At 33.1% G+C, this 13,487-nt stretch overlaps 1 protein-coding gene across 1 annotated transcript in view; it reads right to left on the bottom strand.

Annotated features, from left to right (window-relative positions):
- Positions 1-13,487, bottom strand: part of LOC149795464 (uncharacterized) — a 47,955-nt gene that overhangs the window by 7,208 nt on the left and 27,260 nt on the right. The window contains exons 7-9 of the mRNA XM_089963806.1: positions 11,434-11,754; positions 8,155-8,511; positions 5,032-5,385 (exon numbers count right to left, since the gene is read on the bottom strand). Of these exons, the coding sequence (XP_089819932.1) occupies positions 5,032-5,385; positions 8,155-8,511; positions 11,434-11,754 (1,032 nt within the window). The remainder of the gene's footprint in view (positions 1-5,031; positions 5,386-8,154; positions 8,512-11,433; positions 11,755-13,487) is intronic.

Below are 13,487 nucleotides of genomic sequence, written 5' to 3'. Positions count from 1 at the left end.
TTACACTTCTCTAGGTTTGTTTTATTTTAATGTACGTGTGTGTGTAGGTGTGTGTGTGTGTGTTTGTGTGTGAATACTGTAGCCTGTTCCAAATTAGAGAGAGAGTATTGGGTGGACATTTTCCTGGCATATATCAAATCACGGATGTTTTTCATGATCAATATGTAATGTTTCTTAATCTTTATGCGGTATTTTATCACCACTTTCTCTCATGGAAAGCTCAAGCATAAAAATACTATCTGCCAACTGTTGGGGCTTGAAGACTTTGAAAAATATAAGGATCTTTTTATTATCTTAGAGAAAAAACAGTGTAAACTGCTTATAAGATAAATATTTTACAGAGGATAAAGTCTCATATATTAGAGCACAAAGGGGTTATGACTATATTGTTACAGGTCCAACTATCAAGGAGTTTGTATTCTATTTAATAACAACTTTGAGTATGATATAAAAGAATGTATAAATTCTGGTAATGATTGCATTAGATATTCACATTGCTGAAAGGAACTTCTCTTTAATTAAAGTATGTGGGCCAAATAATGATTGCCCAGAATTTTGCAATAACGCAAATGATATTATATATGAATGTGAAAATGAGTCCATTATTATATGTGGGGACTTTAACTTCATTCAAGATCCAGGATCAGATTTTATATAATCAAAGAAATGTAAATAAGCCTAATGCTAGAAATGTGTTATTAAGTATAAAATAAACTTTTGGTCTCATGGATCCATTTAGAGCAATAAATGCACAATTAAAGAGATATACATGTACGTGGAAAAGAAAAAGGAATCTAAGATTGGACTTTTTTCTTGTGTCAGAATCTCTTATGCCAAATGTCGGAAAAGTGACAAATGAACCAAGTTATTGGTCTGACCACTCCATGTTGGAAAAGTGACAAATGAACCAAGTTATTGGTCTGACCACTCCATTTTTGGAAAAGTGACAAATGAACCAAGTTACTGGTCTGACCACTCCATCATAATATTGCATTTGAGTTTAAATAATTTCATAAGAGTTAATAGCTTGTGGAAATTTAAAAACGGTTTACTGTTTAATAAAACCTATACTGATGAAATTAAAACTTGCACATAAAAAGGTAAAATTACAATATACTGCAACTGATTACGGTGGAAATATATGGACAATGTACTGAACTCAGATCTAAGACTGACTATGTAAGATTCATTTTTTCTAGATACATTATGGATGGAAATCCATGGAAAAACCATTTTATATGCTTCATATAAAAAGAAATGTAAGTTAAAATGGGAAATAGAACTTGTGCAGGGAATAGAGTCCACAGAGAATTGTTCCACAGGCTCTTATGAGTCAGAAATATTGGAGTCTAAAAAGAAAAAGCTAGAAAGTTTGAGAAAAGAAAAGCTTCCAGGAAGTATTATTAGATTCAGAGTAAAATGAATAGCAGAAGAGGAGAAACTAACCAGATAATTTTGCCATCTAGAAAATAGAAACTATGTGAATAAAATAATTACAAAGTTAATTAAAGATGAAATTGAAATTATTACTGGTCAATCTGATATACTTGAGGAAGTGATGTGATGTGATTTTGATTTTTAACGTAGCTTTAACAATTTTTCAGTCATATCGCTACGATGTCTGCAATGTGGCAGTTTATAGTGATGTCAAGCACTGAGGCATCATGCCGCAGACATGTAGCATGATGTCCCACCCAGTCACATTATCCTGACACCAGGCCGACCAGTCCTAACACTAACCTCTTAATGCTGAACGCCAAGTGAGGCAGCTGTTAGTACCATTTTTTAAGTCTCTGGTATGACTTGGCCGGGGATCGAACCCACGACCTCCCATATCCGAGGTGGACGCTCTAACCACTAGGCCACCGGAATGGTACTTGAGGAAGTAACAGATCATTATAACAATCTTTATAATTAGGAAAATGAGTTAGAGGATATAGACTTAAAGGTCCTTCTCAAACACGAACAAATTCCATAAGCTTAACCAAGAGCAATCTTTAAGATTAGAAGGAGATTAGAAGGCATAGCTAACAAAACAGGCCAGGATCAGAGGTTTCACAGTTGAATCTTTTTAAATCTTTTGGATTGACATTGGGGAATTTTTAGTTAGAACAACTAATAAAGCATATGAAACTGGATCATTCTTAACTGTTTTGTGATAAGGTATTAATGCTTGCATACCCAAGGAGGATAAACCTAAGCAGTACCTGAGGAAATGGCATCAAATTTCTCTACTTCATATTGTATACAAACAATTATCAGCATGTATCGACAAGAGAATTAAGTCAGTACTGAATGAAATAATATCTAATGATGAAACTGGTTTTGTAGAAGGAAGATACATATGTGAAAATACAAGGATTGCATATGATAGCATGCACATTACAGAAGAGTTAAAAATTCTGGGTGAATTATTGTCAATTGATTTTGAGCAAGCATTTGATTCTATTTCAGAGAAATTTATTTATAATGTTCTTACTGTTTTTTTTTAAAGTTTGGACCAAGTAAAAGGCAGTGGGCTAAAATGTTTTATTGCAATATTTCATCAGCAGTTTTTCAAAATGGCTCTCTTTCCAGAGGTTGTAGACAGGGTGATCCAATATCCCCATACTACTTCTTATAAAGTGCAGACGCGTTGTCCATACTATTAAAGAATAATAAAAATATAAAAGGTATGAGTGAAAAGGAAACATAATTTTTACTGTTAGTTTTGCAGATGACACTACTTTAATTCTTGATGGCTCTTTTGAATCCTTGGAATCCTCTACTGAAATATTAAATCTTTTTGCAAAGTTTTCAGGACTGAAACTCTTCATTGCCGAAACAAAAGCAGTTTGGTAAGGAAACAAGAAGTGCAGTGCAGAAACATCTCATCAGAGGTTAGTTACAGTGGGTGACTGAATTTACATTATTGGACATAAAGACTTTGGTGGATTTGGATAAAATGGTAACAATTAATTTGGAAATAAAACACAAATGATTAAAATGTGTTTAAAACATTGGGAAAAGTGATCCTTAACACCAATTGGTAAAATAACAGTTTCGAAAACCTTAATTGTTCCAAAGCTTAATCATCTGTTCATCTCATTACCAAAGCCTCCACAAAATTGTATCAGGGAATTAAATGGATTATTTTTCATCTTTGTATGGAAATCAAAAGTAGATAAGGTTAAAATAGAGGTTATGACTTTTTCAAAAGGTAGCTTTACAATGATAGATATTGATAAATGTATATTAGCTATGAAAATAACATGATGATAAATGTATATTAGCTATGAAAATAACATGAGTTCATATAGTTCTTCCACCTCACAGAAAATTGGTCAATTTATTTGAATATGAAATATCGAAATTAAATACCTGTCCTTACTAGAGGATGAAGATGTGATGACCTCATCCAAAAAGACAAAAAAAAAAACGATTTTTGACACAATGTTTTACTGGCTTGGAAACTGTTTTTAAAAAAAAGCAATACACCCAGGACACAAAAAGATGGTATGAAAACAAGTTTATGCATGAGGGTGAATAAGGGCGAACAAAAGGTACCCATTTTCCATAGGAAATGGCTTGAAGATGATATAATCTATATTGGAGACATGCTTACAGATCAGGAAACTATTATTAACTTTGATAGCTTTAAAGCTGAATATAGGATGAAAATAAATTTCAATGTGTAAAGTACTTATGTAAAATGTTACAGAGATAACAACACTAGTCAGACCAATATACATTTCCATTTTATTTTATAACAATTAAGTATGTAATAACTATTACAAATCACTTTTGAAAAAGGATGTTAAACCAACTAGTGAAAATTAATGGAATGAAATTTTTAATCTGAATATGGATATATGGCCTGGTATATATACTAAATGTTTTAAATAGCAATGAACTCAAAATTACAATGGTTTCAATTTTGTGTTACTCATAGAATTTTACCAATTAATTCATTACTGTATAAAATAAAATTGTCTCATACTGATAATTTACTATTTGTACAAATGCCCTGGAAACTATACTGCATTTGTTATGAGAATGTAATGTGATACTTAGCTGTGGAATGCTGTGTCCGACTGGATTCGGAATAAAGTGAACATAGATATTGTGCCAAGAGCAAAAACTGCGAATTGGGAGAAACAAGAAGAGATGGAATATATATGAACCACTTTTTATTTTTGTTTTTTCTAGTCAAATACTACATATATATGTCAAATGAAAGGGGATATGCCTAGATTAGATGAGTTGAAGGTTTTTCTTGAAGACCACTATAATCAGGAAAAATATATTGCAATCAAATCTGAAAAGAAATAATAATTTATATTCATTGGGAACAGTGGGAACCATTATTCTACCAATGACTTAGAATGTTGTGTTACAGATCAAATGCATGTTTAATAGCATCATGTGCAATGTGTTATTGTGTTTATATTATAAGCTAACAGCTAATCCAAAAATATTCCATTGAGTCCGATTTGATGGTAAACAGGAACAAAAGACTATGATATCACAAAGTCTATGTCACCTAGACTGCAAATTTGTAATTGTCTATCTAAAAAGAGATTGTGCACTTTACGAATATATGCACATGTAATGGTCAACCTACTACAGGGGAGAATATTTTTTGAAAAAAATATTCATGGTTGCCAAACATTTAGTCATTTTCAAAAAATAACCTCAAAATTTACTGACTCAAACATACATACATACATACATATATATATATATATATATATATATATATATATATATATATATATATATATATATATATATAATCCTAAAGCATTAGCTTCTAATAAGCATCAGTATTTTGTAATCTTAGAAACCAATAATTATTTATCAAGAGATAAATTAACTGAAGATATAGTCATGACAAGTAGAACATACTTGCGCCCAGCACTTTGAATAATCAAGGGCAGCAAAGCAATGGTGGTTACAATATATGTCTCTTAAAAAAAATCTGCAGCAGGCAAAAGACAAATGTATAAAGGCATAAAGCTACCTATATTACAAACTTAAAAGTATAATTACCTGTGTCTCCCAGAAATGGCATCTGTGTCTTAGCACAACAAAGTCTTGATGCAAGATCCTCATCTCCACTATATTTCAGCGCATCCACAAGAGCTACTAGTGCTTTTCCGCTGCCTGTCTCTAAAAGTTTATTCAAAAAAAGATACACCCGCTCTCTTCTTCGTAATTTTTTCAGCTCTTTGAAGAAACTTTCTACAAGAATTCCTCTGTCAATGAATATCTTCTTTAGATGTATTGGTTCAATTTCTTCCAATAGGCTACTGTACTGAAGAAGCAGATTCATTTTAATCACCTGAGGGTCACTCACAACTTCAAAACTCTCAGGTACGAGGTCTCTCTGAGGTTCATACGCACCTAAATGTAAATAACACAAAAAAATATTTCAAGAACTGAACAGATAATCAAAATTTTAATAGGCAAAGTAGAAAAAAATCATACTCTTAAATACGTTAAAAAATCTGGCAAGAATTTAATCAAGAAACAAGAATTTTATAAATTAAGGAGAAGATGAAAGAATTGAAAATTATTATTCAGCTTTGAGCATATCAAAAAGAAGCAAAATATCCACATTAAGTTTTAAATACAGCTCTCCTTCACTGTAGCACCCTTCACTATATCATAATTCTAGATATAACATGGTAACAATATCGACTGAACATGTTTTTAAACAAATTAAAACAACAGGCTCAAGTAAGCCTGATATACCTCACTTGTTTATTTAGTATATGTCTACTTTTGAATGCAAATCCATGCACATATTGAACTGTAAATGGAAAAGAAAAGTTTTGGGATCACTTTTGCAGCATAAACAAAAGTTATTTATACCGCAAGCACTGTCCCCTGGATTTTTTTCTGTCCATGGGACCTAGGCCCTTATTTATGACATAGCCCCAAAGTATATACACTTCCATGGCATTACAAAGGAGTTAGCCTGTACAATCAGCATGGATTTCTGGGTGTGCCAATAACCCCCGGAATCCTAACTTGGAAACCTTTGAGATTCTTACCCATGGGAGACTGGGGTGGCTAAGTGGTTAAGGTGCTGGAATCATGACCTGAGGTTGTTGTTTCAATTCCCACCACTTAATCATTCTGTATCCTCAGTAATGCACATGCATCTCACATATAATCTAACTCATCTGAGATTTTGATGATAAAGCTTAGATAGCAAATATGATTAAAGAAATATGGCCTAGGAGTGTTCGGAAGCTCATCTAATCTAATGCAAGATTGTTACATTAATATACATGGATGTTGCTCATACCATAACTCAACCAATATCATGATGGTGCATGTAAGCTTACATATAAAATGTGATGAAAGTCTAATCATAAATTGGACCTCCAGAGTACTCACAAGCTCATAAAATCAGGATCAAATCGTTAACAACCATGGATGTCACTCACTGAAATTACGGAGATTTTGATAATATAAGCTTACATTCCAATTCTGATAAAAGGTTGATAAAAATATAAGACATCCAGAGTTTACATAGATGTCACTCATCCAAAGATCTGAAGAAATAAGCTTACATTGCAAATCTGACTTTTATCTGGTCACAAATAAAACTTCTAAAGTGTTCACAAACATGAGACAACAGATGGATGCATGATGGACAATGAACACAAGGCCATATCATAAGGCATCTTGGCTGTTGGCCAGGTGAGATACAAACAAGAATTCAAATTTTAATTTTTTTTAAATATTAACATTTATCAACTAAAACAGTTAAGTCACAACCACTTAATATTTTGCAATATGTCAATGTCTCTAATTAACCACTTTTGAATTAAGGCATTGTCAGGTAATATATTCATAATAAACCACAATACATCTTTGGAAATATCTCTGCAAAAATCCAGTACTATAGTCTATTTGTGTCAGCTAATGTACTCATCAACAGTAAGCAGGACAGTCAAATTTATATCTAGCACTGCTGCGAATTTTACATATCTGTACTCTGATCATAGATAATAACATCCATTAAAAAGTTGTTGTTGTTGTAGGGTTTAACGCCATTTTTCAGCACAATATAGGCTATACATGGCAGCCAGTATTAATGGTGGAGGAAGAACCCGGGAAAACCCTGGAAAGAACCACCGACCCACGAAAACAGGATTAGATATCATGCTGAATAAACAGTACTTATTCTATTTGAATCAGAATGCCTTCTGAACAAATCTGCTTGTTTTAGATGTCATGATCATTGGATTTAAAATGGATTAAATATTAATGCATGTTTCTTCCTTTGATTGTTTTGACCTTTATAATTGCTAATTTGTACTGTACTCTGTGCAATATCATTTAGGCGCTTATCAGTATGTGTAACCAGTGCTTTGATCTGAAGATGATATAATTAATTTCCAAAATAACTTAACATTAGTCGCTGCACATTTCACTAATCCATAATTAGATTTTCGTTTATTTAGTTGCCGAAAATGCATCCAGAAATTGAAATATGTGATTTTTTAAATCATAATCAAAACTGTAATTATATTCTTGATGTCAGGAAGTGTTGTCCTGAAATCTGACTGGAACATAATGATATAGTTTGTGTTCCCAATACAACTTAGATTTTTTTACTTATTTTATCACTTTAAACTTTGAAATCATTTCAAAATTTATGACAATTCATTAGCATATAAAAAAATGAAGACTGTTACATCATTCTTTTAATGTCACCTATATGGTCTATCAAATGCATCAAAATATAGGTTGAAAGTAATCAATATGAATCTTTATTATATATTTGTGTAATTTTAAACATGGTTATTTCACAAAATTGAATGCACAGATATAATGAAGTGAACAGTATATTTAATTCATATAAACTGATTTTTTACCACATATCCAACATTTTTTTTATTATTCCTCAACCTACTCAAACAGACACAGATACATATACATGCATTTGTATAATTTTTTTAATTCTCACTATATAGTAGTTAGATGATTAATGCAGTCACCATAACAACCAGATTATAATGAAGAACAGCTGTGTTATGAACATGCATTTTTGATACTGTTTCGTTTCTTGCAAAACGTCTTGCCAATTTAATATAGCAAAAGCATCCTGCCAATGTTGAGTGATAATTTCACAAACGTTTATCATTTTAATCTTACCCTCAGACACAGAGTGGTCTTCTTTGTGACAACATACTTGGACATCAATGCTGATTTTACCAGCTGGGAGAGTGGCAAATATATCCTTTTTTTTAAGAAGATCCAACACAAATGTTTTCATTCCATCATGTTGGCAGAATAATAGTAATGTCTCCCGTGCATTCTTGCTTAGTGGCTGAAGATGTATGATGACACTACCTCTTTTCACATCAAGGATGAGTGAGTACAAGTCATGTGAAAGAACTTTTGAAGTTTTTTCTAAGGTGCCAGTGATGGTCTCCTCTGTTGTAAGAATTGTTTTGCCTTCTTTTTTCACTGCCACTGTTACTGAAAAGCATGGCATGTCCAGCGTTGGCACTGAAGATTAAAAATGTTCCATTAAACTCATTCTTAGCATACTATTCATGCTTAAATTCAAAGCCGTTTTCACAGAATCTATAGGAGAGGTCAGATGTTGGTGTATGTGAATAAACTTGCTTTCTGATACAAAATGAGGTCATCAGACTGCATATATCTATCTACATCTATATCTATCTATCTATCTATCTATCTATCTATCTATCTATCATAACCCTCTTATAGCATGCTTTGTTATAGCATGATTGTGGCGTGGCTCCCAAAAATATTTACATTTGTTCATTTGTGAAGAAAAAAAATACATTTTCTTTTATTTTCAAAGCATGAAAACTACTAATGTGTCAAATGATAATTATCATTTTGGGAGAGTGATTGCATAAGAATTTGGATATAACACAATCATAGCATGGTTCACAAGATATAACAATAATTTCACCAATTTCCTGAAGAAATGCAGTTTTGTGACCAAAAGAAACAAGGGTATGGTTGAATAATTTAGCAAGATGTGATACATTCTTGAAGAAAAAATTACTTTATGAGTGCATCTTTCACTACCCTTTCATCTTAGCTTAGATTTGAAAGAAGTCAGCTCATTAACAAGCCGATTAGTGTTAATCTTATTATTACTGAACTATAAACAATAAAAGCAAGTAAGACATTTCCATTTTTCTTCAATGTGTTCCATGTACAATTTTTGCCCAAAGGAAAGAAAAGGTTCTCATCCTGATTTTAAAATCAATTAATTTCAGTAATTGCCAATCATCAATGTTAATTTCACTACCATAACAATTATTCTCGCTGTAGTTGTTCTAAAAACAGGAATCAAATTGTTAATTAGTCTGTATTTACAATGGATAATGGGACTCAGAAACAAGAAGCTTGAAGCCCTGGACAGGATTAAGTGCAGAGTTAAACAATTTTTACAATGCTTTAAAAAATACTAAACTGTGTACTTGAGATAAAACTCTTTAATCCACTGCAGCAACATCTCATCAACACAATCCTTCTCCTGCATATGTATGATCCATTCTTTCTGTGCATGAGCATTTTTTTTTATAGCTTTCTCATGCTGTGAAAAATTATTGTTAGAGGCAACACATCTCCTGATGTGCATAAGTCATGCTAATTCTCACACTTTTAACCCCATCTTATTGTCAGTACATACAGGAATGAGACCAAAGTACACGAGAATTTCATCCAATTTATTGATCATATTGTCTGCAAAATCATCTTCTCGTCTGGCCGTCACAAATTCATCAAATGATTTCATTTTCTCCAAATCTTCCGGGCAATGCTGGGTCGTCAATTGTGCCACTTTAAAAATTGTTCCATTGTTTCAATTTATTTTCAAAATTGTGAATATTGGTGAGAAAGAACCAAAGTTAGCTTCCAACTCTTGGCTGACTTTGTTTAATAAAAAAAAAAATCAGCACACTTAAAAGAATCCAAAGTAGCATCTTAGGTTGACTTTCTTTGTAATAAAAAAAACTTTGTATTGAAATCCTTTATTTAAAAACAAAACGGTTAAAAAATAATTAAAGTCAGCTTCCAAGGTCAGCTTTCTTTGTAAGAAAAGTAACCTTTGCCTTTGATGTCCTGTCTGCAAGTTCAAACAATGAGTTTATTGCTCACTGACAGTTGTGTTTATCCACCATCTGGGCTTCTATCTGCTTGGCATATGTAGTTATAATTAATACAAACAGGCCTTGATGTTTGCAGGTAAGTAGTATACACAGCAATAACTTGCTTTAATAATACTTTCTGTAATCAATCCTAGCAAAAAGATTGTCACTTACACTCAAGTGAATGTATTTTCAAATAATGATTTTTATTTGTGAGATACTGTCATATAGATGATCTGAACATAATTTAATATTGGTTATTTTGCACCTAATGCTGTGCCATGCGTGAACAGCAGTTGTCTTCAAGCAACTGGTTGATAATTTCCCTCTCGTTTGTGATTCTGTTGGATCCACTTTTCAGTCAGATAACATATTCAAACTTTTTGAGTATAAACAAACACAATCTGTTTCTCAATGTTCATCTCAATGAACAATGTGCTGTGTGTTATCAGACATAAGCAATACACCTTACAGTATGGATGCCTATGCTACATATATGGAATTCGTGGATATATTTTATTCTTTAAAGCTGAGGATAAAAAAGGATTAAATTATAACAATACCAGGTTAGTTTCTTTCATTTTGTTATCAAATAAGTGTTTTGTTATATTTTACTGCAACATGTTGTGGGGGGCAGGGTGCAAATTCAACACAAATTTATTTTGTTTCTTAAGTCTTGTGACATATGACTAAGGTGAAAAAACTTTCACCATAAGTTCTGAGACAGGAAAAAAATTATTATTTTATCTTGTTCCAATATATATGGTAAATATGGTAATATAATAAAAAGACTTTCAGCAAAATGTTCAAGTCAATACAACCATCTCTGTGGTGGCCATAATATATTCTGAAGGGCACCACTGTCCTTTCAACCAAATAAATGCCACAAGAAGTTTGTTAATGACAGGTCCATGTTAATGTGATAATTCATTCAAGTCTAGAATTAATACCACAATTTTAAATGTTGGATGTCAGATAAGCACAAAAATCGCACCATAAGAAGAAGACCACATGCTGACATAACCATCTGTAAAAGTTGGTGAAGCAATAGCAAGATTTTTAATACGGTTACCATGACTGCAATTTTAAATGTCACAGGGACACCATTTTCAATTCAGATCAAACTGTATGCTTCATTATTTGTCTCTAGTAGCTTAGGAGTAGCATTAGCAAGTAATGGGAAATGAATGATGCACAGAGACAGATGAGGACCATCACATAAACCAGTAGAGTTGCAAAAACAGACTATGAATTATAAATCGAGACTTCAAATTATAATTAAGTGTACAAATTAACATACCATTGGCTTTTTCAACAGATTTCCCATCAATGATTTCAGTCAAATCATGGATTACTTCATCTTCACCATCTTTTTCCAATGCTTTCAGTAGAACAAAAAAAGATTCTGGGAGATTGTCGTTTACTACTTGCAGCAGCTCTCTTGACATTGCTCTCCTTTTCTTTTTACGTAGGTCTTGGCATTCATCCGCAGATAAAATGCCCTCATTAATGAAGAAATCCAGAAGATATTTTGGGGAAAGGTCTTCCAGAAGTACTCCCTCAATAGATTGCCATGCCTTTTTGATGTCTTCAAGCTTAAAATTCCATGTAGGTGCTGATCCTAAAATATATAGGTACACCATAAGGCTTGAATAAACAGTATGATATTAACATATGCAGTGTTTCAGTCAAAATTCATGCTGATAGAAAAGATTATCATCTATATGCATGCATTCTGTAATATGGTGCTACTTTAGAGAAGTGGAATATTATATAATGGGAAAATATTGTTCATCTGGACCAATATACTTATATAATGGCTGTAAGCTACAATGTTCAGATTAACAAACACCCATAATTGAAAACAAAGTGAAAAAAGATTTATCTATTAATACCAATTAACTGTAACTCTTGTTATAACAGAAGTCTTGTGATAAGAATGATGCTCTATGTTTTGACACATGCATCTTGAAAATATATTTTACCTTGACTGGGCATGAGGTGTGACATTCTGACTGAGAAACAAAATGATGCACCATCATGTTGTGTGTATTTGTTTCAGTGGTGGTGGTGGTGGGGGGACAGGATTAATAACTAATTTTAATTATGTAATAATGACTTGCGACTACTGCATTACTTTTCTTATCTATCATGCACGATAAAACATTTCATCCTCCATTAATATTGGAAGATTCTAAAATGAAAAGAACAATATCCCAAAGGGATTTCTGTATCACATCCCACTTATAATATACTTTCCTCTACTGACTTAGACATAAGAGTACATGACATCAGAGCAGACATGGAGGATATGTTTGCATTAGTAGCAGGTATACAAAGAAGAGGCACCGATTCATAATTTCCACTGAACTTTAAACACTCTTTTTCCATACACATGGTATTAAGCTTGCTACTTGCGCAAACCAATGACAGCATGAAAAAAGATTTAAGGGTATGAAGTCTGAGGAAGCTATGACACAATGACACCTTATGAGGCTGACATAACCCTGTAGGCCTAGAAACACTGCCTGCATTTCCATGTTGTTTATATGATGGGTCACTTCTTCATGGGACCATGATCCCTAAGAACTATGCTCTCTGGCTCAAGGTGAACAATCAACATTAAGCCAATGACGAGATCATGGTTAGGAGAACCAGTATGAGAGATATGATCTTTCTTCATCTGTCCGGAGGAACATGAACTCTCCTGAGACTGGTGAGGAAATGCACTCTCACACGAACAAAGTCCTGAGAATTGATGAGATCTGACTCCTCTAATTTTGGGATAAGACCCAGATGGATTAATGTGGACTAAAAGAGGAATAGGTCCTTAAGAAGGGAACCTCAAAGGATGTTGTGTATCACCCAGTCGCCCAATACTGCAGGATGAGGACCTTGGACGCCTCAAGTGGGCTGCTGCAACTACCACCATCACTCACTCTACTAATGACTGTGGAGAAAGGCCAAATGGAATGGTTGAGATAAAACTGGGCTTTTTTCATGTATTGAAGGCAGATGTGGATTTGAAGATATGCAGCTTGAAGATCTATAGAAACCAGCCAGTTACATGGCTTTACAGAGTTCACAACTGAGGTAGTAGTGTCCATCATGAAACTTTCTTCCCTCAGGAATATGGTTAAGGCACAAATATCAATTATGAGCCAAAACTTTCCACCTTCTTAATGTCATGAAAATCTAGGAACAAAAGGCCAGTGCTTTTCTTACCCCTTGAATGTTCCCTTCTATAGAAAGGTATGTACTAGTAAAAGATGGATCAGTGACAGAGGCAGATGTTCTCAGAAATGAAAGCAGGTAAGCATCTCTGTGGGTAAAAACTACCCACACATTGTTTGT

The sequence above is a fragment of the Sinohyriopsis cumingii genome, chromosome 7 (assembly GCF_028554795.1).
Source record: "Sinohyriopsis cumingii isolate HCF-2022 chromosome 7, ASM2855479v2, whole genome shotgun sequence".
Taxonomy (NCBI): Eukaryota; Metazoa; Mollusca; class Bivalvia; order Unionida; family Unionidae; genus Sinohyriopsis; species Sinohyriopsis cumingii.
The sequence above is the reverse complement of the archived record's forward strand: the minus strand, read 5'-3'. Positions and strand labels throughout refer to the sequence as shown.